This window comes from Populus euphratica, unplaced genomic scaffold, assembly GCF_000495115.2.
Source record: "Populus euphratica unplaced genomic scaffold, PopEup_1.0 scaffold6.1, whole genome shotgun sequence".
Classification (NCBI taxonomy): Eukaryota; Viridiplantae; Streptophyta; class Magnoliopsida; order Malpighiales; family Salicaceae; genus Populus; species Populus euphratica.
Window position 1 is genome coordinate 3590636 of NW_011499849.1, and position 27880 is coordinate 3618515.

Below are 27880 nucleotides of genomic sequence, written 5' to 3' on the forward strand. Positions count from 1 at the left end.
GTTCTTCATTATTTTAATAAATTTTAAAAAATAAAATATTAATAAGTTATTTTTAAATTTATTTTTCATAACATAACCAAATACTGAAAAGTATTTTCCAACTTATTTTTCATTACATTACTAAATATTAAAAAATAATTTATTTTCTTGAAATTTATTTATTTTTAAAAATAGTAATTAAACAATACCTTAATTTAAAATTAAACATCAACTTTTCATCCGAATTTGATATAAAAGACAACGTAATAAATATAATTGTTTTTTGGCATGATGTCCAATAAGATTTATTAAATTCAAACAGAATTTTTTGAGAAATGTATGACCTACAATTTTAAAACTCTATCCAATAAATTGATCTGAATCCGATCTACGTAATCCTGGATTAAGTCAAATTAAAATAAAAACTAATTAGGAATTTGGCCCAGCAAAATTTAATAAACCCGGGTCAGTTCATGCATAATCCAATTCTTTTTTTCCTGTAAAAAACATGTGTTTTCAGATGCTGAATTAAAAGCCATTTATTGTTCTTAGCAACCACACCGATGGTAGAAAACCTAATCTCTCCTTCGTGCCCCAGTACCTTTTTAGCCCAGGACAAATCCTTCAACTGAAGCCATACCAGTTGCAAAGATCGCAGAAGGAACGCAGCAGGTTTAAGGCAAGCCATACCAGGTTTTGTTTCCGCTCTTTGTACATCTAAATCTCTCTTCACTATTTGAATATAATTCTCTGCCGCCTTTGTTTTTTCTTTTTCAAATGAATTATTTAGGGTGGCGAGTGAAATGCTTGTAAAGATGTATCAGACCACTTTTCATCTTTTCTTTTCTTTTTAATTTTTGAAACTATCATTTCAAAATTATACAAAAATATAAAAATTATTTAAAATTATTTTTTAAAATAATAATAAAAAATATGGTTATTGTTCATGGAAAGGGTTAAACCGACCCCGGTGTTTTAGTTTAATTTGTTTATTATAACTAGTCCCATCCTTTTGCTGTCCTGAAAAAAGCAAGAAGCTGTGACACCTCTGGCTCCAAAAAACCCAACCATTTTCTACCCCTCTTTTCCCATTCTGCTTTCTCACAATCCTGAATAAAAACCCAGTTATCCCAGTTGAAAGGCAAAAGGGAGTGTTTATTTTGACTGGAAAGATTGAAACTTTGGTTTTGTTGTTTGAGAGGGAGAGAGAGAAGATGGGTGATAAAAATGATGGCTTGGGCCTGAGTTTGAGCTTGGGATATGCTACACAACGGAATCATCATCAGCAGCCTTCTTTGAAGCTAAATCTCATGCCTTTGGCTTCACAAAACAAACATAAAAAACCTTCCTGGACTGACCTCTTTCAATCACCAGGTACCTGTTTTTGTTTCTTCTTGTTTTTGGGCTCTAAAAAAACAAGCTTTCAGTACTGTCTTTGATTCAGATCTGTGTTCTGGGTTAATTACAGGATTCCCATTATTATTTTTTTGCTATTGCAGATAGAACATGTGATACGAGGTTGTTTCAACGAGGGCTTGACATGAACAGAGTACCGGCTGCTGTGGCAGATTATGATGACGAAACTGGGGTTTCTTCTCCAAACAGCACACTATCCAGCTTCAGTGGTAAAAGAAGTGAAAGAAAACAGATCGGAGAAGAAACAGAAGCAGAGAGAGCCTCTTGCTCTCGCGGAAGTGATGATGAAGATGGTGGTGATGCTTCTAGGAAGAAGCTGAGACTGTCAAAGGAACAGTCGTCAGTGCTTGAAGAGAATTTCAAGGAACATAATACTCTCAATCCCGTGAGCAGTAGCCTTTGGGTTAATCTTTTTATTTTATTTTATTTTATGGTAGGATGGTTTTTAATTCTGGCTTTGGTGTCATTTGGTGAAGTACGTGGTGGTTTTGTGGTTGCAGAAGGAAAAGCTGGCTTTGGCAAAACAGTTGAATCTCAGGCCAAGGCAAGTGGAGGTGTGGTTTCAGAACAGAAGAGCAAGGTGAGATATTTCCCGACTTTGTCAGGGCTATATTTGGTATTTCAGGAGTACTGCGAATATCAAATGAGTTGATAAGGATATGATTTTCTTCTTATTTCAGAGAACATCTGTTGATGAGGGGAATGAATTTTAAAAAATAAAAAAAATATTATTTTAATATATTTTTAAATGAAATACATTTAAAAAATAATTGTTACAATATTATGGAAAAAATTGTTTCCTCCAATTTTGAATGATCTAGAATTTAATGCCACTTAGGATGGACTATTAATTAATTAATTATAATTGCATCCAGGTTTTACAACAACTGTTGTTCTTTGTAATAATGCATTACCGTATTCATGTGTCGTCTACACTATGAGCAGGCAAAGGAAATGGTGACTTCATCAGGACTACTAAAGTTTAGTATCCATACTTAGTGTTGAGTCAGTCTTCAATATGTACAAGTAGGGTGTTCGGTTGCCTGGTAAATGGATGTTTGCTTTTACATTTTGTTGTCTTCAGAATTAGCGTGATTAATTTAAATGGATTTTGAAATACTTTTATGCTGAGGAAAATGGAGTGAAAACTGAAAAGTGAACATTTCCTTGTACTCGAATTGATTCAGGACTAAGTTGAAGCAAACTGAAGTAGATTGCGAGTACCTAAAGAGGTTCTGTGAAAATCTAACAGAGGAGAACAGGAGGTTACTGAAGGAGGTGCAAGAGCTCAGAGCACTGAAACTCTCCCCACAGCTCTACATGCACATGAACCCTCCCACCACCCTCACCATGTGTCCTTCATGCAAGCGTGTTGTCTCCTCGGCATCATCATCTTCTGCTGCTGTCGTGTCCTCTGCTCTTGCTCCAATTGCCTCGAACCCCCAACCACAACGACCCGTGCCCATTAACCCTTGGGCAGCAACGCCTATCCACCATCGAACGTTTGATGCTCCCGCTTCCAGTTCATGATAGTTTGTTTGAAGTAGGGCTATTATTGTAAAAAGATAACATGGATGGAAGTAATTAGGATAAAATATCCAGAGAAACGTGAGAGAATGTGGAACAGAGAGGAGTGCGAAAGAAGACACAATCAGTGGTGATGGTTAGGATGCGATTTTGGCGAAGTCCAGTTAGCTAAGAGTGGACTAGTTGCACAATTTAGTGTTTGCAAGTGGTAGGATGGTGGAAGGGACGACATAGGAATCCGAATTCTTTATCTTCATACTTATTGTAGGATTGGAGGTGGACAAAGTGGGCTTATTATTGTAGGATTGGAGGTGGACAAAGTGGCTCTACTATTTTAAAGAGGATAGTGTTTTAGTGATTCTAGTGAAGGAATGATTGGTCATCCTATAAATTAACTAGAAATGCTTCTCTTCATCCTTAGATTATTGGTGGCTTTTGTATATGAATTGATGTCCACTAGCGTTGTGAAGGATATCAGGTTCTTCTTGTGATTCGTACGCATGTCTCCATGCCTTAATACACAAAGAATATAAGGATGGCTCATAGTAGAAGAATTTCATGTCTCATATCTCATGATCTCTTTTATCCACTGTAGTGTTACAATTAATTAATAGATATTAAACATGTCTGGCTTCGCTGCTCCCAAGCTTCCATGTCCATCCTTCTTTATTCGACCTGCAATTCATCTTTTTAAGTGTCAAGTGTGTCAGCACGTTCCTTGTCCACAATACTATAGCGTATGGCAGCTGAATCTTCATAAAATGGTACGTTTCTTTTCTGCCTATGAAATCATTGTTGAATTTTACATGTCTGGTACCAATTTTTTTTTTTTTTTTTTTAATGAGGAACTCAAGTTCACATCCTTCAGGTGAGGATTAGATAATCCAGACAGACGTGTAGCCAACTCGATGTGATTGTCAGTGAAAACAGGACCTATGAGACTAGCTGGTAATTCATAAAGATCGACGAAGGGGTTTTTTGCACATTGTTGGGGGTGGAGTTTGAAACATGATCTCACAAGTTCTTATCATATCCGTCAAACATGATCTCATGAACCACCGGCCTAATGGGTTGAGACCCTCGTAGGAAGAGAAATTAAGAGTTTAGCCGCCCTTTCAGCTGTTCAGGCCTTTAGCAAACCATAACGCATTAATTGAAAAGGCTTCCTTCCAAGAACTAAACGTTCTCTCTTCACAAAAATATATATATAAAAAAAAAGAAATCTGAATTTGATGGGTGATGTGTGTTGGTCCATGGACACTAAGCATTTATTGATACGTCTAAAAATGCAGGAAAGATACATGAAAATCCACAAGGCAAAAAAAATGACCGACCCTTTTATCTATACATGCAATTTAATTTCAGATCTTTTTTTACATTGGTTCACTGAAGAAGGTTCAGGAATCTATGTTTAATAGGTTGGCAGGTAGCTGGGCAGAAATTTAAGATTTGAGAAACAAAACAACAACCTGCTTGATTAAAAGTTGGTGTTAAAGTTGCAAGAATTTTGCATCAATGAGTTTGCTTTATCTATAATTTTAAATTTGAGTTTTTGATTGTTTATATGATGATTATTGGAGATTTATATAGTTATTAACTTTAAAATTTATGAAATTAATTGTAATATATTCAAACTGACCTAAACATTCATATTAATCTAAAAAAAATATAAAACAAGAAGATTTATATCTTTATCACGAGCTTCAAGGCAAGACAAAGGTTTTTGGAACAAAACCCTGATAGTTTCTACACATTATCATCCCTAGAAATTATATATGCTACTACCGTAGAAGTTTTCGCATTGATCTGCCCCTGATGCGGTCAAACGGTAACAGTGCCTTCTTCAGAACGTCATATTGAACCATAGCCAGCTTTGTCTGTGGCCCGATCTCTAATAGCATAGCCAGCTTTCTCTGTGGCTCGATCTCTAATAAAGAATTTCATACAGTGGTTGCGAATGCTTTTCCAAAGTAATCTTCAACGTGAAAAACCATCAAATCCATGCCTTGGGAATTAAGGGGAGTTCGCGCAGTACACAAAAAACAGAAATCCATGTTCAAAGGAACATCAGACCCCGTGCATGATTTACATATTCATATGATTATAAAGATAGTCTAACCCTTGTATTATTGGATTTTATTTATTAAATTTAATGTAGTTATTAGTCGACATTTTTATTTAATAGGCTATAAACACAATGTAGTTAAGGTTTTAATATTTATATTCTATTTTTTAAATATTAGACAGTTATTGATGAATTGAATAAAAATAACAAAATTTCAAACTTTTTCAACCTTTTCTTTTATTTTCCTTTTGGCTTCCACTTCTTGGTTCTTTTATTTTCTTTTAAATTTTTTTATCCCGCATCAATTACATTACCTTGACATGTGATCCAATTTCAGTTACTCTTACATTGATTCAGAGATGAAGTTACATTGATTCAGAGACGAAGGTACAGGAATCTTGTCTGATAGGTAAGTTAGCTGGCAGCTAATTTAAGACATATCTATACAATGACTTACTCGAATAAAAATGAAATAAGAAACCAGGTACCAAATCACAAGCTTCAAGGCAAGGTAAAGCTTTTGGAACATAAAACCCTGATGGTCCCTGCACACTATCATCGTTCAAAATTATATATGACAGATGAATAAATTTGAACATCTGGTGTACCCGATCCAGTCAAACGGTATAAATTTGAACTTTTGGTGTACACGATCCAGTCAAACGGTATTCACAGTGTCTGCAAGGGAACGCAATATGCAACCCATGCCAGCTTTCTCCGTCAATTTTTCATGTATCCGCAGGCACTGGTCGCATGTGGGCCGATCTCCAGTAGACAATCCCCTATACAAGTACCTGTGGAATATATGATATCACTGAATTAATGTTCTATTGCAGAACGTTTCACGAAAACAATGAGAACGACAAATGAATAGACCACATGAAATGCTAGATGGAGATTCGATTCACCCATTCCTTTTCGGGCATTTGGGTTGAGGGGTGTTGCTGTTAGTGCTCAACACAAGCCGGTAAGGATTTGATAATCCCACAGTCAACTATGTCCACATTACTGAGCATGTGATTATTAGTATTAAAGCTCAGCCAAGAACAAGATTGAAGCACGTCAGCTTCATATGTACCTTCGAAGTTCATGCTCAGCTTTTTTTTTCACATACAAGTAGGGATCCAAAATGTGCCAGGATGAAACAAATCCTTCTAGAGTAGACACCAGGGGCAACACAAATATGGTGCAATGTGTCACACAGAAAGCCAATTGTGGACATGTATAAAAGTGTCCTTGGACAAGAGAAATGGATGATCACATTTACGGAACGATAAGTAAAAATTTGCATTTATGATGTCTTCATGAAAAAAAAAAATATAAATAGCACTTTAACTGTTGTAGGCAAAATCAGTTCCATTCTATTTCTCCTGATGAAACAGCTGAGTAATATACCAAGAAGATACAACAGGGGGGGTTCTTACAAGGAGGCTTTGGAAGGAGAATCAGGATACCATTTTGTAAATGGCGAGAATCTTATCCTCAAGGTAATTAAGGTTTGATGAAATTGAAGAGAGTTCTCGACCATATTTTATATTTCAAAACAAGAAGTTTAAAGCTAGAAAACATAGAAGCTTTATGTTGAGGAACTGTTTACTAACGAACAGCAACATGCAGGTGAAATATTCCCCACAACCAATAAAGACTAGCCAAGGGCTTCGTTTAGATAAAAACCCACTGGCAATAATAATTAGTTTTCATGAATGATCACACCAACAGAAATATCTTAACTCTCTGCTGGCTTCGTTCTTGTAGCAGAAAAATGGGTAGCTGCTACAAATTCCAAGTGATTTCAAGTTTAGAGACGTTAATGCCAAGCTAGAAGTTTGAAATTGATAGAACATCAGTTCATGATTAAAAGATTACACCAAAAATAAGTTAAAAGTTGTGAAATGATGAAAAATCAATATATTTGGAGAGGAAGTGGTAAAATATCTAAACAGGCTGAAGGAACAATAAAGTTTAACCTTGAAATGAAGCCAGATTAAGCTAAGGAACGTTTGAGCAATGATTCAAAGCTTCCACTTAACAAAAAGCCTCAATAATAAATAATTATCAGTTATACTTTATAAAATGAAGATTGTCTTCACTTAACAAAAGGTCTCAAATACGAAATGAAGATTGCTCAAGGTCTTACTTGTCAAACATACATAAACAAATAATAAAAAATATTTTTTAAATATTTTAAAAGACCCAATTCATAATTTTGCCAAAGACTTTCATTTGAAGAATTCTTCTATGGATGAGAAAAGCCACAAAATTCAAAATACTACCGTTGCTTGATATAAGGTGGCTTCACTAAATCACGAAAAAGGGTCGACACCATCTTGAGTTCTTAAGAGGCTGCAACTATCTATTTGTTTTTCTAAAAAACAAAAAACTACGTTAAAGGACAAGGTTCTCTGATTCGTCACTGAAACAAAATTGAAAAGAAAAATGTCATTGACAATGAGTGAGTCCTCATACGACAGTAATATCACGCACGCATAACTTAAAAATTATGATCACTATTGAGGATACCCAAGAAATCGAATCGAACAAAACTAAACTACAACTCTCTAACTGTAAATGTAAATTCAGGTGATGGGAAAGTTAAATAAAATAAAACAAGAAATGAAAATAAGGAAGAGAAAGAGAAGGACTGACTTCATCAGAATATCATAGTACTCGGGATCCAAAGCAGAGAACAATGCATCCACATCTTTTATTGCCATTAGCGCTCTATGCACCAAGATCCAATTCGCTGACTACGCATATAAAAAATATATATAAAAATCAAAACTTCCCTTAATTTTTCCAAAAAAACAAAAAAAAAACAAAACCTTGCATCGTTCGTCTCGAGTCTTGGGAGGCGAGCCTTCTAGTACCGTTTTGAGAGCCTCGACAGGTCTACCCCTAAAAGAAACAAAGAATCACAAACAGAAACACCAAAATTGAGTTGCAAAATGATTGATAATTACTGACTGTTTGAGTAGGCTTTCGATCTTGCGAGATTTGTGTTCGATTCTTGTGATTATAGCCTCTGCCTCTGCATTCTCTTCTTTCACTGTTTCCCCTCTTCCTGCCATTCGCTCTCCTTGCAGTGAAACGATGGGGAAGTTAAAGCGTTTAGCTACGGCGGGTAGCGGTTGAGCCTTTGGCGCCGTGTTTCTCCTGTTTTCGATACAGCTTCGTGCTGCTTTGTGAATAAGGATCGTTCTTTATTGGGCTAAGGCTAGGGCCTGGTTCAAATCAATGCAGGCTAAGTTTCACCTCTTCTTTTCATGGGCCTAGGTTTCGTCACCCTTTTTTATAAATAAATGAACAAAAAAATTATTTTGTTATTTAATTTTAAGAACAACTTTTAGAAAAATAGATTTTTTTTTGTTTTATTAGGAGGCTTGTTGGAATTTAAAATATATAATGGATTAGTTATCTCTCGTTATATAATATCCAAATAAACTATAATTATTTGGGCTTAAACTTGTTTCAAAAAATGATTAAATTATATCTATTGATGCTGGAAAATATAATCTTTAAAACAATGATAGAAGAGCTAATCTTTTTTTTTAAATGAATTCAAATTTTTTTTAGAAAATAGAATCTTAATATAAAAGTAAATAATATAAAATCAAGTAAAGATGATAAAAGAGTTTTGAGAATAATGTTTGAAGAATAAAAAACAATAAACAAAAAAGACGTTGAGCGAAAAAACAATTAGAATTTAAAATATAGAATTATCAAATGAGATAATATCAATGACGTCCGAGTTTCCGTGTTTGACTTTCAATATTGAGACGCCTTTATTTTTTTAATATTTTTATTTGATATATTAATATTACAAACAATTTTTAAAAATAAATAAAAAATATTATTCACACTCTCAAACATGCGAATGGCCGTAATAAATGATTTCTCCTTTCCCGACTCCTGTTTTTTCCTTCCTTCCCTTCGAAGTTCAAAGTCTTCCTTCCTCCACCATCTCATTTCCCCATTCTCACACCCGCCAAACAGCAGAACCTAAAAAACCCCTTGTTTCTCCATTAATGGCAGATCCTGTCTCACATTCCAAGCCCCCTTCCCCACTCAAGGAGCTTGACAACTCAAAACCCATCACCAGAACCAATAAGTCATCATCTTTCACTAGTCACGTACTCTCTAAGTCTCTCTTTTTTGTTCTCTTTCTTTTTCTTATTCCACTATTTCCTTCACAAGCTCCTGACTTTATCAGCCAGTCTACTATTCTCACTAAATTTTGGGGCCTTGCTCACCCTCTTTTCATAGGCCTTGCTGTTTGTTGTGGCTTGTTTTGTCTTAGAAATGTTGAAGATTTTGACTCCGAACCACCTCCCCAGTACTCTGATGATTCACAATCATCTTATGTGTCTAGGATTTTTCACGTTTCTCCAATTTCTTATGATGGGTCTGAAAATTTGTCTGGGTTTGATGACAAACATGTATACCAAAATTGGAATTCACAGTATTATAGTGGTGAGTCTATGGTTAATGCCACTGATGGCCATGAACTGAACAAAACTGAATCGCAGTACTGTAGGGATGATGAGTCTACGGTTGATGATACTAACGGTAATGAACAAAACAAGGGTGGATCTTTAAATGCTGAAAATGGCTTTGAAAATTCATTTGAGAACGGTGATAGCGATGTGATTCAAGCTCGAAATTCTCAGTATTTTCAGAATGAATCGATGGTTGTAGGGTCTCAACCGAACTATTCACTTGATGAATATGGTAATCTAGGACAAGTAAATGGTTACAGGCCACTAGGGTTGCCAATTAGGAGTTTAAATTCGAGGATTAGGGTTCTGGATAGCTCTCTATTTAGTAATGAAAACGAGTCCGGTACAAGCTTCTCGGCCTCAGGCTCCACTGATGGTTCTGGAAGGAGTGCAAACGAGAATCATTTTGGTGATATGCCTCCTAAGAACTTGGAGGAGAGTTTTAATGAAACTGTAGCCTTACCTTCCGAAATACCATGGCATCCGAGATCTGAGAGGAAGGAAATTAGAGAGAAAGTAGGTTCTTTTGCTGGAGATTCTTCACATCTCAGGCCTCTCTCAGTCGATGAAACACAGTTCGAGTCTCTCAAATCGCAGTCTTTCAGGTCCACAACATCTTTGTCATTTCAAAGGGGTCCAGGTCCACAACATCTTTGTCCTTCACATTTTAGAGCTCTCTCAGTTGATGAAACTCAAATCGAGTCGCAATCTTTCAGGTCCACGACATCTTTTTCATCCCAAGGGAGCTCAGCCTCGTATTCACCAACCACTCTCTCACCCTCACACTCTATTTCTTCTGAATTGCCAAATTCTGAAACCGAAGAATTAGGGAAAAACAAGAGTTATAGTGCATCTTATCCTCCTGCTTCTCAATCACTAGCAACCAGGAAGGCTGATGCTCCACTGAATGCATTTCATTTGAGGAGATACAATGGTGGGTCTTTGTTCCAAAAGGATTCACGGAGAAGCTTAAAGGATGAATTGAAAGATTTGAAAGCGAAAAGGAATGAGCATACAGTGGGTAGTGGAGAGACCGGGCAGGGTTCTTTGAGATCAGATCAGAAACCTGCAGTACCTGTTAAAACTTCATCACTAAAGGGAAGATTTATTGGGACTATTAGAGCTAGTGGATATGCTGCAGAGACAATAAAAGCTAAGGATGTAGGTAGAAAACACATTGATGAGAAAGTTGGAAAAATTTGCGATGAAGCTCAAACAGTAAACGTGGGAAAGAATGAAATGAAAAGAGGACCTGATAGTATGTTACTTGGCTCTGATAAAAAGAACTCGGATACTCATCATCATATGCCAAAGCCAACCCTTTCAAAGCATATGAAGAAGGAAAAGGAAGTATTTTCAGAGAGTCTTACCGTGGAGTCCACAAAAGACTCAGAAAGTGGGACTGATAATTCTCGAGTGAGTTCAGATGAACATTCTGCGCCTGCCACTAACATTGATGCAGGAGATTACTCCAGCGAGGTTGATAAGAAAGCTGGTGAATTCATAGCCAAGTTCAGGGAGCAGATTAGGCTTCAGAAAGTTGCGTCTATTCAGAGATCAAAGGGAAAGCGCTTGAATGGTACTTATGTTAGGTGAAAGATAAGCCTATACTGCTCCTAGATAGCTATACTGCTCCTAGATAGCTAGGAACATGGAGACGAAGTTGATTATTATTCTTCTTTTTTTTTACTTGTTCAATCTTCAGTCATCTATTTTAGATTGTATCTAAACCTGCTATTTACTTGTTCAATCTTCAGTTATCTATTTTAGATTGTATCTAAACCTGCTATTGTAGATACTACATCCAGTTCTCGTGGAAGTGTGAAGTATGAGTATCCACCAACTTCGTCGCATAATTAAAGATTTTTTATCTTTCATAGAATTGTTAAACCGTCTAACTATTCTGCATTACTTTGACATCATAAACTAATATTATTGCCTTAATAAAATTAGTAAAAGCACGCCATCATCAATCTGCCTTTCTATTTGGTTTTGCGCTTTGAGAAATAGGGAGAATGATCTTTCAGTGCGATCCTCAACAGATGGCATTGTATCTGTTGCAGTAGCTGCATGTACATGTCGCAGTTATCTTGTAGAAACGATGACTCAAAAAGTTTTATAATCATCTAGTGTTGTTCAATCATGGAATGGATGAATGAGACCCCTTGAAGGTGTTCTGTGAAGTTAAAAAAACCAGAACCTTATTGGCATGTCTTGTGTGACTGGGGACTGTGTCACCTCACGACTTGAGGCTTATCCTGGGAGAATCTCAAGGAAAAGCTTTTGCAAGTTTTAAATTCACTCAAGGAAGTAATGTGATTTTTAATAATTTGCTGGATTCGTCCTCAACTGAGTAAAGCTATGGAGGCTGCTGGTGACAAAGCCTTCTGTTTTTGAAATATTTAAGAAACGTGATTCTTTATCTGTTAAAAGACGCGTTGGATGCTAATAAATAGTTTTCGGCATCTGTGTGATATTAAATTTCCGTAATGTCCTTCCTCAAGTTACTCATGACTAAAAATCTGCTGCTATGTCTATCAGTTAAAGGCTTGCTTGAGCAGTGTTTGGTATCGGAGTGGTTTGTCTTAAAACAATTCCTGCTGTTAATTAATAAATTAACCATGGCAGTGCTGAAGATTTGAACCTTGTTCAGGACATGGTCATCAAACACAATTACTCATCACTTCTGTTGCCGCAATTGCGCATAAAGCCCATTTAACGTCTCAACTAAAATAAGTAAAATGATGCGAGGATATTCCTTATCACCAAACCCCCCCAAAAAAAAAAAAAAAAAAAAAAAACACTAACACGACTCAATTTGTTCCCATCCTCGAGACTCAAAAGCTTGGTAGTTGGAGCGCGGTGAATAATATGACCCCGTGAGAAGCATATTCGTGCAGAGGATTCCTTGTCCCCTAACTACGTCCACTTGTCAGATAGTGATATAGATGGTGTGTGCGTGTCTAAAATGTAATTTGCTTAAAATATGAAAGAAAATTGTTTAAAATTATTTTTTTAGTTTTTTTTAATTATTTTAATGTATTGGTATTAAAAATAAAATTTTAAAAATAAAAAAATATTATTTTAAAAAATAATCATCATAATAGTAAGAAACCAGCTTTAAAGGGTGTTTTGTAATATAATAACAATTATTTTTAAAAGTATTTTTTATTTGTAAATATATCAAAATAATTTTTTATTTTTGATATTATTATAAAAAAACAATTTAAAAAACTAAAAAACATTTAACGAAAAACAAGTTACAATTTATTCTCAAACATGATTTAAAGTTGGTGAGTGGGGACAAAGTAAAAGGCAACAGCAGTACTGTTTTTTTGGCTTTTTAGTTTAAAACTTCCATGTTTTGACGTAAAATTTTGTTTTGTTCACAATTATGTTTCTAATATTATAAAAAACAAGAAAGAATTGCTGGAAAATAATGAAGGAAAGTGAAAACAGTCGGGTGACCAGTTTGATATCTAAAAATCAAATTTGATGTAAATGTATTTTCCTGGTGAGATGAGTGTCACTAAGTTATTCTTGCGCTTTTATATTGCTAAAAAGTGTAGAACAAGGCTGAGAGATTTTTTTTATTTAATTTTTGTGTTTTTAAACCTATTTATGAGTGTTTTTAGTCGAACAATTAGTATATTATGATTTTATTTATTAGATGTTTTTAAATAAAATAGATTAAAAAATTTATTTTTTGAATTAAAAAACCTAGTTTAATTTTCCAACTACCTTCCTAGTGATTAGAATCTCCATAAATAGATAAATAAATAATATATTATTTGCTATAATAAATATAAAAAGAGATTTGGTTTTAATCAATGTATAAATTGATCTGAAAGTATCCTCGATGATAAGTATTCTTGGTAATAGACTAAAAAAACATACCAAAACTTAAAGTTAAAAACAACCTTTTTATTTAAAACAAATAACATTTTTAACTAAACAAATGTAAGAATTTTATATGAGTTCATAGTTAAAAACAAGTTACATGAAATTATAAAAATTAAATTTTTAAATTTTTTTTTGCTGGAATATACCTTTTGTTTTCTTTAAAATATGTCTTTTTTTAAAAAAAAAAGAAGCTCTTTAATATAAAATATTTTATAATTATTCTTTAAACTTAGTTAATTTATTAAAAAATATTGATAACTTGTTAAATTATATAAAATATTTCATAGATAATAATCCATTTATAATATAATCCAATAATTTTAACCACCATTATTATTACTGTTATTATTAATTGTTGACTCTAACACTACCATCATTATCATCACTATATTTTAGGGTTGATTTGTTTTTAAAATTACACTAACTTTAAAAATTGTTTAAAAGTATGATAATGATTATTTTTTAAAGTGCTATTTACTTGAAAATATATTAAAATAATATATTTTTTATTTAAAAAAATTATTTCTATATCAATATATCAAACAATCTAAAAATATTTTTAAAATATTAATTTTAAATAAACCTCTAATTAAAATATAATTTCATGTCATTGTTGAATCTACAATCAACACTTTAACTAAGAGAGCATCATGTGTTTTTAAATTTTATTTTATTTAAAATAATTTTTTTATGTAATGAAACTTAATCATTGTCATTCTTGAATCTACAATCAACACTTTAACTAAGAGAGCATCATGTGTTTTTAAATTTTATTTTATTTAAAATAATTTTTTATGTTTTTAAATTAGTTTAATATATTGATATTTAAAATAATTTTTAATAAATAAAAAAAATAATATATTTTTAAATAAAAATACTTTAAATCATCATCTTCAACACAATTCCAATCGCATGATAACTCATTGTTTTAACACATCGTCTTGCTACCGCTTTCAGAATTTTTTTTTTTTTGAAGTAAAACGCTTCATGGTCCAACCATCAAATATTTTAGGACAAAAAAATCTCTCCCTCCACTAGCAGAAACTCTAGTTTACTAATAAGAATTGATAGAAAATAAAAATACTTTGCAATAAACTAGGAAATAATTACCTTTTAAGAATTAAACTCGATGAGTATATTACTTCTCAAGACATGAAAGAAGAGAGGCAAAAAAAGACCACGCCGTTTTAATGACTGCTCAAGACACGAAACGCTGTCGTCATTACGTAACCGTTTCCACTTTGAAACAGGCAAGTTCCAAATCCTTGCAGAAAACGGAGAGATGTAGCTCCGTACTGTGGTCTCCCCTGTTTTTTAAATTTTACTTTTTTTAAAAGAAATTAAATTAATATTTTTTAATTGTTTTAATATACTAATATTAAAATAAAAAAACTATTATTTTATTACCAAAAAAAAACACGACCACATTTTCAAACTTTCGGAAACACCAGGCAGGCTACTATCGCTTTCCAGTGTTTGTTGAGAAAAAAAGAAACCCACAAAAAAAAAAAGGAACTCCTCTTCCTAATTTGTTGCATGCCTCTCCTCCTTAAACCTCCAATCAACCATGAAATAATCCATTCAATTCCCAGCTTCTCCTTCTTGTTGTAGTTGTAATCCATAGGAGGTTATTTCTACTTGTTTCTTTTCCTTTTCTTTGAGGGTTATGTGAAGAAGATGTATATTGAGGAAATAAAGGAAGGAGATCAGTATGAGAATTCATGTAGAAGCGTTGTCGTTTTGGATGCAAAGAAAGTTTTGGTAGGGGCTGGAGCTCGTGCTCTGTTTTACCCTACTCTGTTGTACAATGTTCTGAGAAATAAAATTGAATCCGAGTTTCATTGGTGGGACAGAGTCGATCAGGTGTTTACTAATTATCTTCTTAGCTACTGATTTGTTTTGTGTTCATTAGTAATGTTTGTTGAAAGTAGGAATTAATATTTATTTATTTTTTGTAAAATTTTTTAAGTTGTTGTTGATGAATATAGACTTGCTACTTACTCACTGACTGTCTAAATTGTTTTTCAGTTTATATTGTTGGGAGCTGTTCCGTTTCCTACGGATGTTCGACGATTGAAAAAACTTGGGGTGTCTGGTGTGGTTACACTGAATGAATCATACGAGACTTTGGTTCCCACATCACTATATCATGTGAGTTTGGTTTCCATGTCGTGTTTTTCCAGATATGATAGTCTTGTTAATGTACAGGTGATTATCTTTAATTTAAAATCCATGCCCCCATTAAGGCTTTGCAATTATCTCTTTTTGACAAATTGGTTAGATAATCTAGGAGAAATTATTTACTTAAATGGCCAATACTGCCTTTAAAAGCCCACGTAAGTCACTGATTGTTGTTGCTTGAATGTGAAAAGGGGGAAAGAATCTGCCTGTTTTTTCCACGTGATTATGCTTGAGTGCTGATACACATTTATGTTCATTGTTGATATTTTTTTGTAGGCTCATGATATAGATCATTTGGTCATTCCGACGAGAGACTATCTGTTTGCCCCTTCATTTACTGATATATGCCAAGCTGTAGACTTCATACATAGTAAGTATGTTGTAAACGTTCATTCCCTGGTATTGCAGTTGTATTTTTAATAGATTTTTGCTTCCCCCTCCAGAGGGAGTCATTTATAATTTTATTTTTTTATATCAACTCTTTTTTTTGTTGAACTTTATGAAGAAAATGCCTCTCTTGGGAGGACAACATATGTTCACTGCAAGGCTGGTAGGGGGCGCAGTACAACCATTGTTCTCTGTTACCTAGTATGTATAAATTCAAATGTAACCTGTCGAGAAATTCAACTTACTGACTCTCTATATTTTGTTGAGCATTCTTTTAACCTGTATGAGATTTTCTGTTTCTTGACAGGTGGAACACAGGCATATGTTGCCCAAGGCTGCATACGAGCATGTAAGATCTATCAGGCCCAGGGTACTTTTGGTCTCTTCGCAATGGCAGGTAAGGTTGATATAGCTTTCATGTACATCCTTCATTTTAATTCAATGTAACCTTTCTATGGATTGCATCACACACACACGTGTTACATTTATTCTCTGCCAAGGAATCTGGACAAAGAAGAGCTAGAAATTTCAAGCTTCACTCTAGATCAAATGACTTGGATTGAGAGCGGACTCACGATTTACCGACTTGGATTTTGACCCTGTACCTTTTGTTCATGGAACTAACTGTGATCTGTCAATCTGCCATTTTATTTTCATTGCTTTGAAGTACAGTTGTCGTTTTATTGGTTTGATGGTTCCTTTTATTGCCAATCTGTCATTCAATAACGCTTGGGTTTCTCCTAAAATCATTCCACGTTAATCCCTTTATACAGGCTGTTCAAGACTACTATCTTCTCAAGGTGAAAAAAACTAGTGTCCCTGGCTGTACGGTAACTCAAAAGGCTTTAGATCTTCCGATCAGAGGGGACGAGAAACAGGACACAGCATCCTTTGATGATGGATCTGCTGTGTTGGTAACAGAATCTGAACTTGACGGATATGATGCTAGCTGTGACTCGGGTTTAGTGGGTAATGATATGTTGGCAGAGCATGGCCTGGCTTGTAAGGTTCAGTTTGCTAGCCGGGCAGCTATTTCCAGACTTTCATGCTTGTGGCTTGGGTGCCACCCTGACCAGAAATCTTCAATGAAGAAACCAGGAAGCTCCATCGGGGGTAATCAGTTGAGTAGCATAGCTGCAGACATCCAGGTTTATTGAGATGTCGAAATCTACCGGGAGTGTAATTTAGGAGTTCCCTTTTTTTTCCCATAAAACACAACACAAGTGATGGTATCCTTCTCTGTTTCCCCTAGTGTTGTGATTTTTCCTAGTTTGAGGTCATGTGCAGAGTGGAGGACATGAAGAAGTATAGCATCCCTTTGTTCCTCCGCCTGAGATGTGTGCTACTGCGAGGAAGGTGGGTTGTTTTCAATCTTTTCAGAGTAGCAAAGAAATGGCTGGTACTGATGGTCATGGGTACTGTTTCTCTTATCAAAGTCCGTGACGCAAGTTCTGTCCTTTTGAAGGAAAAATTTTCCAGATTGTAAACGTACATGATCAGATTTGCTTTTCGTTGGAACTTTTGAACGAACTGGATTCTCTTCCCCTCTTTTTGATCCGTGTCACAGCTTTTGTGTACGTGCGCAAATTTGTAAGACACTATTTGCTATGTAATTTTGGGGGTGATTTGTCTCAAAAAGCATGTTTTCTTAATTGATTTCTATGTTCCAGATCATTTCAAAAACATCCAAAATATATTTTTAAAGGAAATCACTTTTAATCTAAATATATTATTAAACATTACAAAAAGCTAATATAAAATATATTATCCTCGTTGATTTGTTTTTGCGTTTGTCATAATATAACAAAAGGTGTTGAATAAAATTATATTTTTTTATTGAGAAAAGGTTTTTTTTATTTCTCTTGCCTATAGCGAATCACAAGTCACTTGCTAGTATATTAAATTTAATGTTTCTTAGCTTTGTAAACTCCTTTGAGGTTGTCTTTATTAATGTTTCGGAGTAAAAATGATAAATATTTATTATTAAAAAATTGAATCATATTTAGTTAAAAAGGTTGAAAAGATAAAGATAAAAAAACTATTTTTTGTAATAATTTTAGAATGAATTTATATGTTTTTAAAAATGTAAAATATAAAAAAATATGTTTATACTATCAACGAGTTATATAGGTAAAAAGAGTCGGTGAAATAAGGAATGGTAATACTTGGACAGTCACAGTCCAATTCCTGTCTTATATCATATCCAGACTTTAACATATAGAAGAGAAAAGTAATTATAGTGAGAAGAAATTCATGGATGAATCAAATCCAATAGTTTAGCATCTCTGAACCTTTATTGTAATTCTCAGATCTGATTCGGAGTTTAACTGGACAAAAGACTTGGATCAATCCTTTAATTTAATGAAAAACTAAAACAATGGTGTTTCGATTTTTATTTTTTTAATCTCAACAAGTCAACTAGATGAACTATACCTTCTTATTTAGTTTAATTTTACTATGACCCCTTCCTTGCTAGTCTTCCTGTGTTAGTACACTCTAAACAGAAGCAATCATGAGCGGTGAAAGTGACTAGTTGCTCACATGGAGTGAACTATACCTTTCTTTTTGGACATAATTTGCTGAGAGCTGATAAATTTGTGCCTCTGACAAGTTGAGCATGTGTGGAAGCTAAGAAAAGTTGCATTTTGCGGTAATTTGAGGCTACAATTTAAGAAGTTAGGTATATTATACTTTCGCCCCTTGGCAACCATGCTAGGATTTTTTTTGTTTCGTTTCCCTGTTCCTATATTGATACTTGTGCTTTTTTTATTTGAACTTTGTGCAGACAGAAACCTCGTAACATGTCCTGCTTGGGAGGTCTCTTTTCTTCTAAGAAAATAGGTGACATACGTGCCATTTAGATAGCAGGTGCGATGCCATCCACTTATCAAAATCACTTTATGTTGTGTTAGAAGAACTGTCATGTTCCTTTTCTTCGAAAGAAAGAAAAAATTTATGATCCGTGCATAAACGCGGGTGAAATTGCTTGTTTCTACAAAAATCTTGTTCACTGTCGAGCTTTAATTTAGTTTAGAATCTTTGCAGGTGAATTTCCACTATGTTGGCTATACTGACTCAGATCGTCGCATTGCAGCACCTACTTGCAGGGTTCTCCTGTGAAAATCCTCGTGGGCACCAATGCACTGATTCCAAGCGAACAGACTACATCCAGACTTCAGTACAATCGTGTGCCTTCTATCCAGACCTGCTTGCCTTCTTTTCAAACTAAAAGCTGTAAGCAATAGAGGTAGTTAACAAGGGAACTTAAGCAGGATTTGAGGAAGGAATTCGAGACTTGAGACCTGGGGGGAAGAGAGATAATCATTCCTCAAGAACTTGGGCCACTGGCTAGTTTCTCGAATTCCCTGCTTCCTTCTCTTTCTGCACAATTCAGTATCTCTTTATCCAACATCACCCGACTTCCCTTTCCTTAATCATGATTTCTTCCTTTTTATTGATTATATGCAACTGGGTCCTGTGGAAATATTTCCTGAGGGGTTTTAGGATAAGATAGAGAGAGAGAAAAGTAAGAAAAGAGAACCAATATGCTAGTTATTGCTTCGCAGTTCCAGGCATATATAGTGACACTTGTGATGCTTCTATTCTGTTTTCCTGCCTTTGAGGCTGAGGCCAAGACTCCCATAAAATGCCATCCATATCCCTTTTACTCTTTCCATGGTTGCTTCATCTTCATGTTAACTGCCTATGCAGTATGGTCAATAACAGTTGCGGGGAAGACTTTCAAACTATTATTTTCCTGGATTTAGAAGATTTCTCAGTAGAACAATAAAAAATTCAATCAAGTACCATTCTTATCTTTCCTTCCCAAAAAAGGAAAGGACGGTTAATAAGTTTAAACTTATTGCCAACTATCCAGATCATGGGTGCTTCACTGGTAAGAATATTTTTTGTCTAGTTCCAAATGTTCATGCCCCGGTTCTTTATTTATAAGAATTTGTTGATTACCTAATCATTTGTACAGGTTGGACCTTCTACATTTTTCAGCTCAAAACAGCTCGAAGTTTTTGACGTGGAATTCCTCAATTTTAAGGACTGTCAAAGGAAGACTACAGGATTTTACTCTGATGTCGTGTGCGACTGACAGGCTTTTGTTAAGCCTTTAAAAGGCAATTTTGTCGGAACATTATCGCGCTAAAAGTTTATTCCTACTACGTGGATTTTTACCTTGTCTAAGAAAGGCCATATTGAAAATTAGCATTTGAGAAAGTCGGAATTTTAATTTTATACGATGACTCTAAATTATCAACAATCTTCAGGAATATCATTATTTGCTATTTAGTAGTTGAAGTTTTATAAACCCTTAAGATTTTTGGCTTAGATGATAAATGGTTTTGGTTTTCATGCAACTATCCCGGATTCGAAACCAAGTCTAGATGTGAGAAAGAATTTTCTCGTTAATACACCCTGAATGTTGCTTTGAGGTTCTAGTTTCAATGGGACAAAATTTGGCCCGATGATTTAGTGACTTACAAAATGTTTTCTTCAATAGTTTTTCTCCATACTCAGTAGTCTTTCTACGTCAACTGCTGTCAGGAGTCGGTTTTTCCTGCTTTAATTAGGGTTGGCTGCTTACAAAACCAGCACTCTTTTCTTCAATAGAATTTGAAATCAGCATGCGTTGGCCAGTGGAGGAAGATGCCACAGGCAGGAAGGAGGACTTCGGCACCGGGCCACACTCTGTTCTAATGATGAGCGTCAGAGGGCATTCGATCTACTCTGCGACATGGTTGTGGAGAATGTTAGGGAGATGTGGACTGTGGAACGGAAAACTGGTAAAGGCAAGGAGAGCTCGAGCACTTAACAGAGAGATGTTCAACGGCAAGATGTTCCTCCTGGGGATTCTGTTATTTTCATCCTTCAATCCCGAGACTCGCGTGATATTTTTATGCATGGGATTTCTCTACATAAAGAAAATAAGGCTGTTCGGAAAGTGGGGAAAGAGGGAAAGAAAGCAAGAAGGAATAATATGTTCTGAAAATACAAGGGAGCCATGCCTTAAGGTCAGTGATTTGAATCGATGAAATAAATCAATAAGATGCAGGTGAAAATTGCCAAGTAGTGCGATACTGCACTTTTATATTGCCATGTTCTGAAAAAATCTCAAGGGTTTTGATAAATAAAAATGTCATTTGTATAAATAGCCATAGCTTAGTTACATTGGTAAATACAAGAGAATAAATGCTACAACAGACAACAAGGCATATTAAGATGGAACTATCTAGTTGGTTCTGTAGGAGCTCTCTGATAAATAATTGACTCATCCGAACCTGGTTTGGCATGATACTGCCCGTAGAATGCATATATTCCAACCATGATAATGCTCAGGACAACAAACCTCACCCAGGCTTCGTGGTGCAACTGCATAAAGGAAAGTTGGCCATCATTAACTAGCTTTTCTATAAGAACAGATTAATTTCAGAGGTTGGCAATTTGTAAGGAGACATTGCTTGTAAAAATGATTCTCTAAAAGTGCACCTGAGCAAACAGGAACATGTTGAAGTAGACGCAAACAGCTGGCACAATGGGAACCCCAGGACACGAAAACCCTGGAGGGTTGGTGTAAGTCTGAGAAAAATAAACAGAAGGCATTACAGGCCATTCAAAAATTCACAGGACTGGAGAAAATCATGAAGAAGATGGAAGCCAGCCTCATAAAACTGGTAAATACACAGCCTACATTAGGCAGGAGAGGCCTTGCTGGCCCTTTAAAAAAAAGGTCGGGCAAACACCATTATGTAACTCAACAGTTAACCCTTTAAATAGATTAAAATCCCAACAAAAGAAAACTCAACAGGAAAATCAAAAGAGGAATATTGGTTTGATGAAATGCAACTAGTGCTCCAGGAATGTTATCAGGCATCAAGAAATTCTAGTTCCAAAATGTCCTTACGCACAGTCTAGGCTACAGAAGGGCATAATGAATCAACAAAAAAGATGCCCACATTCCAAAGCCAGCAGAGTTCTCAAGTATTATTTGATTCGTTTCGCCAATTACCTCTACAACTAAGAATCAGTGTTCCGTGTGTGAAAAGAAAACAAATAAAGTTCTCATAAAAAAAAAAAACCCACAATTTAAAGACCACCCCAAAGACACCAGGACTCACCACCATCTAAATCATAGCATGTCCGTTGATAACAACATTTCATCAATGTAGAACAGAAGAAACACAAATTTAATCTCCACACATTAGGACAATATTATCAGATTTTTACCCTCATAATAATCACTTTATCATTATCATAAAGTGCGGAACAAGTAAGAAGAAACATTCCACAAAAGGCACAATATAATACTCACTTGGCGGCAACAAAGAGCAGCAGTAGCAAGTATAGCTATAACAACTGCCACGACCAGAAAAATAAATGAAGCACTAAAACGGTAGAAGAGTCCAGTGGCAAAACCACAGCAGGCAACTGCGACAATGCAAAGAACCCCTTCCCTCCATGCTGAAGTCCATCTTGAAGAAAATTGACTCGCTGTCTTATCCTTCCAGCGAAGGGCTAGGACACATGCTGAAACAACAGAATAACCTGTCTGCAACCAGTCTAATGCAATGTCAGGTGCGTATAACCCACTAATAAAAATCAAAGCACTCAAGCACTACCGTTGACAAGAAGCGTGAAACCTTGAAAATCAAAATGCTGAAGCACCACTAATGACAACAAGCATGAAATTTTAAGAATTCATTTCCTGCCTAAACACAAACACGTCACAGCATGCCATGTCATTTGTGATTAGATTCAATATTGCAGGAACTGGCAGGCACGCTGCAATGTGATTGGTAAGTGCAGGTGGCAGTTTTAGAAAATAGATAGCAACTGCATCTTAAACAGGTTGCAGGATTTTATTCACACCTGAATTCTAATAGAGAAGAAGATCAGAACAACATACCAATGCACCAACTGACAGAATGTGTGAGAGCACGTGCACATTAAACAACCCTCCCAGAATGCCAGCAACAATACCAACCCAGACTTGAGAATGAATAGGAGTATGACGTGTGGGGTGCACTTTAGAAAATAAAGAAGGCAGTAAACCATCCCTTCCAAGACCCAGATATAATCGAGACTGTTTATGAGAAACAAGCTGTCACTCACAATTGCACAGCTAAGAAGGCATATAATTATATGCAAGGTTGATGTGTGTCACCTGAACATAAAGGCCAACTAAAAGGGTCGTTGTAAGTCCAGCAACAGCACCTATGCTGATTAAAATAGAAACATATTTCAAGCCCTTAGAGGTGAAAGCCTCAGCCAATGGAGCATCTTCCCCAAGGAGATAGTAAGGCACCATCCCAGTGAGCACCAAACAGACTCCAATATAAAGTGCAATGCATATGACAAGACTTCCAATGATGCCTAGCGGCAGGTCCCGCTGACCAAACAAATTAGGAAAACAAAAATTACACAATCAGATTACATACAAGATTCTTAAAATCATGATTGGATTTTTTTTTCATGATCTAATATATTTAGCACCAAATCAACAGAACATGCCTGTGGTCTCCTAGATTCTTCAGCTGAATTTGCAACTGCATCAAACCCAACATATGCAAAGAACACTACAGTGGATCCGGTTAATATTTCCTTAACACCATGTGGAGCAAAAGGTGACCAGTTCGAAACATCAACCTCAAAAGCACCCACAAAGATTACAATGATAACAATGACAACCTGTACCAAAGCCAAACTAAGTCATTACATCTATTCTAATCTCACATCCTTCATCAACATTTGCACACAATATTCAACAATAACTCTGTGCAAGTATACATACCTTTAATACAGTCATGAAAGAGTTCACAATCGAAGATTCTCCAACACCCAAGCACAAGATTACAGTCAAAAGAGCAAGTAAAAATGGCGCCAACAAATTTATGGAAAGAGTTCCTCCGAGGAACTCTTCACCACCATGTCCAATCCAACTCGGAATATTATCTTTAAAAACAGGGAACATCTCTAAAATCGTAACAACATAACTTGCTAAGCTTCTTGCTATACTAGCTGCCCCAATGTGATAATCAATCATCAATTGCCCAAAAACAAGAAAAGCGGTAAGCTCATTGAAAGCTGAGTATGCGTACAGGTATGCTCCTCCAACAACAGCAGGTAAACGTGAAGCCAACTCTGCGTAACACAGTGCATTCAACACACACGATAACCCAGCTAGTATAAAACTCACTGTTACCCCTGCATTGCAACATACCAAGAACACAATTAATAAGAACAATTCAACAGAAGCATAAATCAAGCAATTCTATCGATCAAGACAATCAATTTGGATAGAATTTAGTAAATCAAATTGGACAGGACAACTCCACTTGTACTAATATTTGATGTGCCAATGGGACATAATAAAAAAGAAAAATCTTTTTCACCTCCCAGTACACAGCCCCCCCCCCCCCCCCCCCCCCCCCCCCCCCCCCCCCCCGGCACATCCTTGTCATCTCCATCAGCTAAGTGCGTTTGGTGAAACAACGAACGAAACTAGAGAAGACATGACAAGATGGGACAGGACCTTATCAGAGAACAACGTATCAAACCTGGCACGGGGCCAAACACAAGTACAACTGTAATCGGCCTGCACAATCCTATCCAATTTCACATACCAATGCTACCCATGTACTCAATCCATTGTAAGAGCATAAAAAATTAAATTTATCGGCTCAGCTTGTGAGTCAATCGGAATTAACTCCTCCCCCGGTCAAACTTAAGGTCTATCTATCTAAACACCAAACTAACTCAAGTTCTTCATCGATCGGACCTGAAGAAAATTATATATATGTATTATATACACAAGAAAACTCATTCTCGCTACTGTATAGCATTACTAATTTTGTATCGAATAAAAATCATGTGACACACGTGCTTAAAAAAAAAAAAAAGTATGATGTTAGATTGAAGTGGAGAATACAGACCGGGGCCAGCGTCGCGGGCGACGGTCCCGGTGACAACAAAGATGCCGGCGCCGATGGAGGCACCAACGCCAAGGAGGATGAGATCGAGGAGGCCGAGGCGACGGACGAGGGCATCGGTGGAATTACGAGAGACGAGGATGGTGTCAAGTGGAGAATTTATAGGTTTGGTCCTGAGAGCTGAGGAGCAGAAGTGAGAAAACCAGGAGGAGGACGAGGAGGAGGAGGAGGAGGAAGGAGTTTTCTGGCCCCCCATTGATCATAAGATTCTTTTTTTCTTTTTTCCCTCTATCAGGATCTCATAAATCATAGCGACTATCCGTCGATACGGTGCTGCGGATTGGATGCATATTTGGTTTGTTAATGATAATTTTTGTGCTATGCGTCATGGATGATGTTTTTTTTTTTTTTTTTTTTCAATCTCTCTTTTCCATTTCAATTCATATTTGGCCAAATCTCTATTCTTTACTGCTCTCCTTTTTCTTCGTTCATCTGAAAAAAACTTCAGTCTTATTTTTTTTAGGTGGTGAGTTGATCTCTTTGCAACGCTGTTTTATTTCATGTTGGTGTAAGACTGCCTTCTGAATATATATTAGTGTACAAGTTTGGATGGTTTTTTTAAGAAATAAATAAAAGAAAGGATACAGAGCTCAAATTAACTTGAGGTCCACCACCGTTAATTTTTTATTGTTGTTTTTATATTTTATAAATATTTTAAAAAAATAAAAAATTTTACTTTAAATTAAAAAAATTAATATTTTTAATTTTTACTTTAAATTAAAAATTTTAATATTTTTAAAAAATTATTTTTCAATATTGATATAAAAAATCTATTATTTAAATAAATATTGATATAAAAAATCTATTATTTAATATTTTTTAAAATAAAAACTATTTTAAAAAATAATTTTTACTGCAGTTTCAAACACCCTCATTAAATTCCACAAAAAAAATCCTCTCATAACGTTCACTTGCTCATTAATTAACCAATGTTTTTATACTGTTGTATTTAAAATATTTTTTATTTTTAAATATATTAAACTAATATTTTTTTATTTATTTTATTTTATTTTTTATATTAATATATCAAAATAATTTAAAATTAATTTAAAACTACAAAAATTTAAAAATTACTTTTTGAATAAAAAAATAAACACAATTATAGACATCTATACCAATCATCTGGAAAAAACAAAACAACAAAGAAACTAATCACGTTGAACTCTTTCCTCGTTGAGAAAAAAATAAAATAAAATAAAGAAAATAATGGACACGCAAAATCCAAACATCAAAACATTTTTACGAATTTACAGTGTTGTTTAACTTGTTCCCACCATGTAGTGCTGGGATTAATAAAAGCTAATGTGAATTCGAAAATATTGTAGATCTACGTTTATTGGCACTGTTAACGACATCTTTATTTCTCTCATTAAAAAATTTAAAATTAATTATTGGATGTATTAAAATATATTTACATGATACATAAGCTATTATCAAATTAACCATAAACATGTATGTTTTTTTTACATTTTAAAATTACAATGAAAAAATTACATATTTTTAAAAGCAAAACTTTTGTCTAGAGGATTTTTTTTAGATTTTTCAATTTCTTAGCATAATAAAATGACTTCAACATCTTTAAAACAAAAAAAAAGTTATTAAACTTACTTCTAGTGTTTTTATTGTAATTTTGTCATGATTTTTTTTTAATCAAACTAATTTAAGATAATTTGATATTTTAATAAATATAAAATATTACAAAAAATAGTTGGCACATGAAACATTTTCATACATTTCAGGCAATGCATGAAGTGTATCTATTAGCTTAATGTTGGTTTTTATGATGGTATTGAAAGTATCACAACACCTCCTTCCATATGAGGTTGTGTGTGCGACGATTCAAGTGATGATTTGTTGTCAATAATTTTATTTTTTTCATTCCTTTAAAATTCATACTGGTCATTTAAACTTTTAAAATTATCCTCATATATGATGATGTTTTTATTTATTTTTTATTTTTGTTCTTGCTTTTTTGTCAAGTTTCAATTTTATTATTGAATCTATAATTACAATTTGTTATTTTTTTAATAAAAATTTAGTTATTGTTCTTTTGATTTTGATATTTTGTGTTTGAATTATAATTTTCTTTTGAATTTTCTCTTTAAATTTAAAATTTTAATTTGTCCTCTCATTAACCTTTTATTTTAAATTAGGTTTTCATTCTCTTGGTTAATATTTTTTTGTTTTTAATCCTGTTTTATAATTAAAATTTTCTTTTAAATTTTATATTTAAAAAAAAAACTATGCAACCAGCTGCCAAACAAATTAAAAACTCACAAAAATTAATTATTGAAAATCAAAATAGTAATTAAAGACTGGCATCAAATTAATATTTCTACTATTTTCTTAGTAAATTTGCTTTAAGAATGGACTAATACCTTGCCTGTGTTGTTGTGACTAGTTTTGATTGGTGGGTAATCAATTTCTTTGTTTCTATTATCCATTTTTGTGGTTTCATTTTTTCTGAGTTTTTTGCTTATAGACTATTTTTTTATATAATTGTTAGTTTTTTTAATATTTTTTGTATAGTTGTTGGTATAAGTTCATCAAATTTCTAGTTATGTATTACGATGTTGCATACTCACTTTGTGTTTTATGGAGAGAAGTGGTTTTGTATACTCTCTTCTTGTTCTTCTTTTTTCCCTTTCCGATAACTTTAAGATACTTGTAAGAGCTTATTGAAAGTGTTAGATGAAGAAGTAGCAGAATTGTTGATAAGAGCTGATGAGTGTTTGTTTCGGCTAAGATTTTGAATTTTAAGTGCAATTCTATGTTTTATACAAGTGTGATTAGAGCTCCTGTAACTCATTTGTTAAAGATAAAATATTTTTTTAAAATAACAAATTTCTTTGAAATAAACATAGTAAAAGAAAAGTCAAGTTCAGTAATGAACACCTAAAACAAACAACAACTCTTGGTATATTTTTCAT

The 27880-nt window shown here is 34.4% G+C and overlaps 5 protein-coding genes and 1 long non-coding RNA gene across 11 annotated transcripts; 4 read left to right on the forward strand and 2 right to left on the reverse strand.

Moving 5' to 3' along the window:
* Positions 1-930: 930 nt before the first annotated feature.
* Positions 931-3205, forward strand: HB4 (homeobox-leucine zipper protein 4). Of its 2 annotated transcripts, none has more exons than XM_011019018.1 (4): positions 931-1353; positions 1479-1780; positions 1872-1975; positions 2583-3205. In XM_011019018.1, exons 1-4 carry the CDS (start codon positions 1194-1196, stop codon positions 2923-2925), a joined length of 909 nt encoding a protein of 302 aa, XP_011017320.1. In that variant the 5' UTR covers positions 931-1193; the 3' UTR covers positions 2926-3205. The 2 variants fall into 2 exon arrangements, with proteins under 2 accessions (XP_011017320.1, XP_011017321.1); XM_011019019.1 differs by having other exon boundaries at positions 933-1353; positions 1896-1975.
* A 2211-nt stretch (positions 3206-5416) lies between these two features.
* On the reverse strand, positions 5417-8178 carry LOC105120711 (actin-related protein 2/3 complex subunit 5A-like). 2 transcript variants are annotated; one of them, XM_011019022.1, is made up of 5 exons: positions 7952-8178; positions 7810-7882; positions 7634-7734; positions 5602-5781; positions 5417-5551 (listed from the first exon to the last, which is right to left on the reverse strand). In XM_011019022.1, the coding sequence occupies exons 1-4, from the start codon at positions 8053-8055 to the stop codon at positions 5646-5648; spliced, it is 414 nt and encodes a 137-aa protein (XP_011017324.1). In that variant the 5' UTR covers positions 8056-8178; the 3' UTR covers positions 5417-5551; positions 5602-5645. The 2 variants fall into 2 exon arrangements, with proteins under 2 accessions (XP_011017324.1, XP_011017323.1); XM_011019021.1 differs by having other exon boundaries at positions 5417-5781.
* A 676-nt stretch (positions 8179-8854) lies between these two features.
* On the forward strand, positions 8855-11170 carry LOC105120712 (uncharacterized). Its single transcript, XM_011019023.1, has 2 exons — positions 8855-9124; positions 9251-11170. The coding sequence occupies exons 1-2, from the start codon at positions 8875-8877 to the stop codon at positions 11077-11079; spliced, it is 2079 nt and encodes a 692-aa protein (XP_011017325.1). The 5' UTR covers positions 8855-8874; the 3' UTR covers positions 11080-11170.
* A 3662-nt stretch (positions 11171-14832) lies between these two features.
* Positions 14833-17582, forward strand: LOC105120713 (putative dual specificity protein phosphatase DSP8). 2 transcript variants are annotated; one of them, XM_011019024.1, is made up of 6 exons: positions 14833-15249; positions 15415-15537; positions 15844-15937; positions 16073-16155; positions 16262-16351; positions 16728-17582. In XM_011019024.1, the coding sequence occupies exons 1-6, from the start codon at positions 15064-15066 to the stop codon at positions 17109-17111; spliced, it is 960 nt and encodes a 319-aa protein (XP_011017326.1). In that variant the 5' UTR covers positions 14833-15063; the 3' UTR covers positions 17112-17582. The 2 variants fall into 2 exon arrangements, with proteins under 2 accessions (XP_011017326.1, XP_011017327.1); XM_011019025.1 differs by having other exon boundaries at positions 14833-15147.
* Positions 17583-18915: 1333 nt separating this feature from the next.
* On the forward strand, positions 18916-20676 carry LOC105120714 (uncharacterized). Its single transcript, XR_841417.1, has 2 exons — positions 18916-19301; positions 19937-20676. It is a non-coding gene; the product is annotated as an uncharacterized LOC105120714 (long non-coding RNA).
* Positions 20677-20786: 110 nt separating this feature from the next.
* On the reverse strand, positions 20787-25439 carry LOC105120715 (cationic amino acid transporter 9, chloroplastic-like). Of its 3 annotated transcripts, XM_011019028.1 has the most exons (9): positions 24894-25438; positions 23753-24165; positions 23473-23649; positions 23126-23350; positions 22868-23044; positions 22278-22510; positions 21451-21544; positions 21243-21333; positions 20787-20875 (listed from the first exon to the last, which is right to left on the reverse strand). In XM_011019028.1, exons 1-9 carry the CDS (start codon positions 25144-25146, stop codon positions 20859-20861), a joined length of 1680 nt encoding a protein of 559 aa, XP_011017330.1. In that variant the 5' UTR covers positions 25147-25438; the 3' UTR covers positions 20787-20858. The 3 variants fall into 3 exon arrangements, with proteins under 3 accessions (XP_011017330.1, XP_011017329.1, XP_011017328.1); XM_011019027.1 differs by lacking the exon at positions 20787-20875 and having other exon boundaries at positions 21028-21333; positions 21451-21540; positions 22274-22510; positions 24894-25439; XM_011019026.1 differs by lacking the exon at positions 20787-20875 and having other exon boundaries at positions 21028-21333.
* Between the last annotated feature and the right edge of the window lie 2441 nt (positions 25440-27880).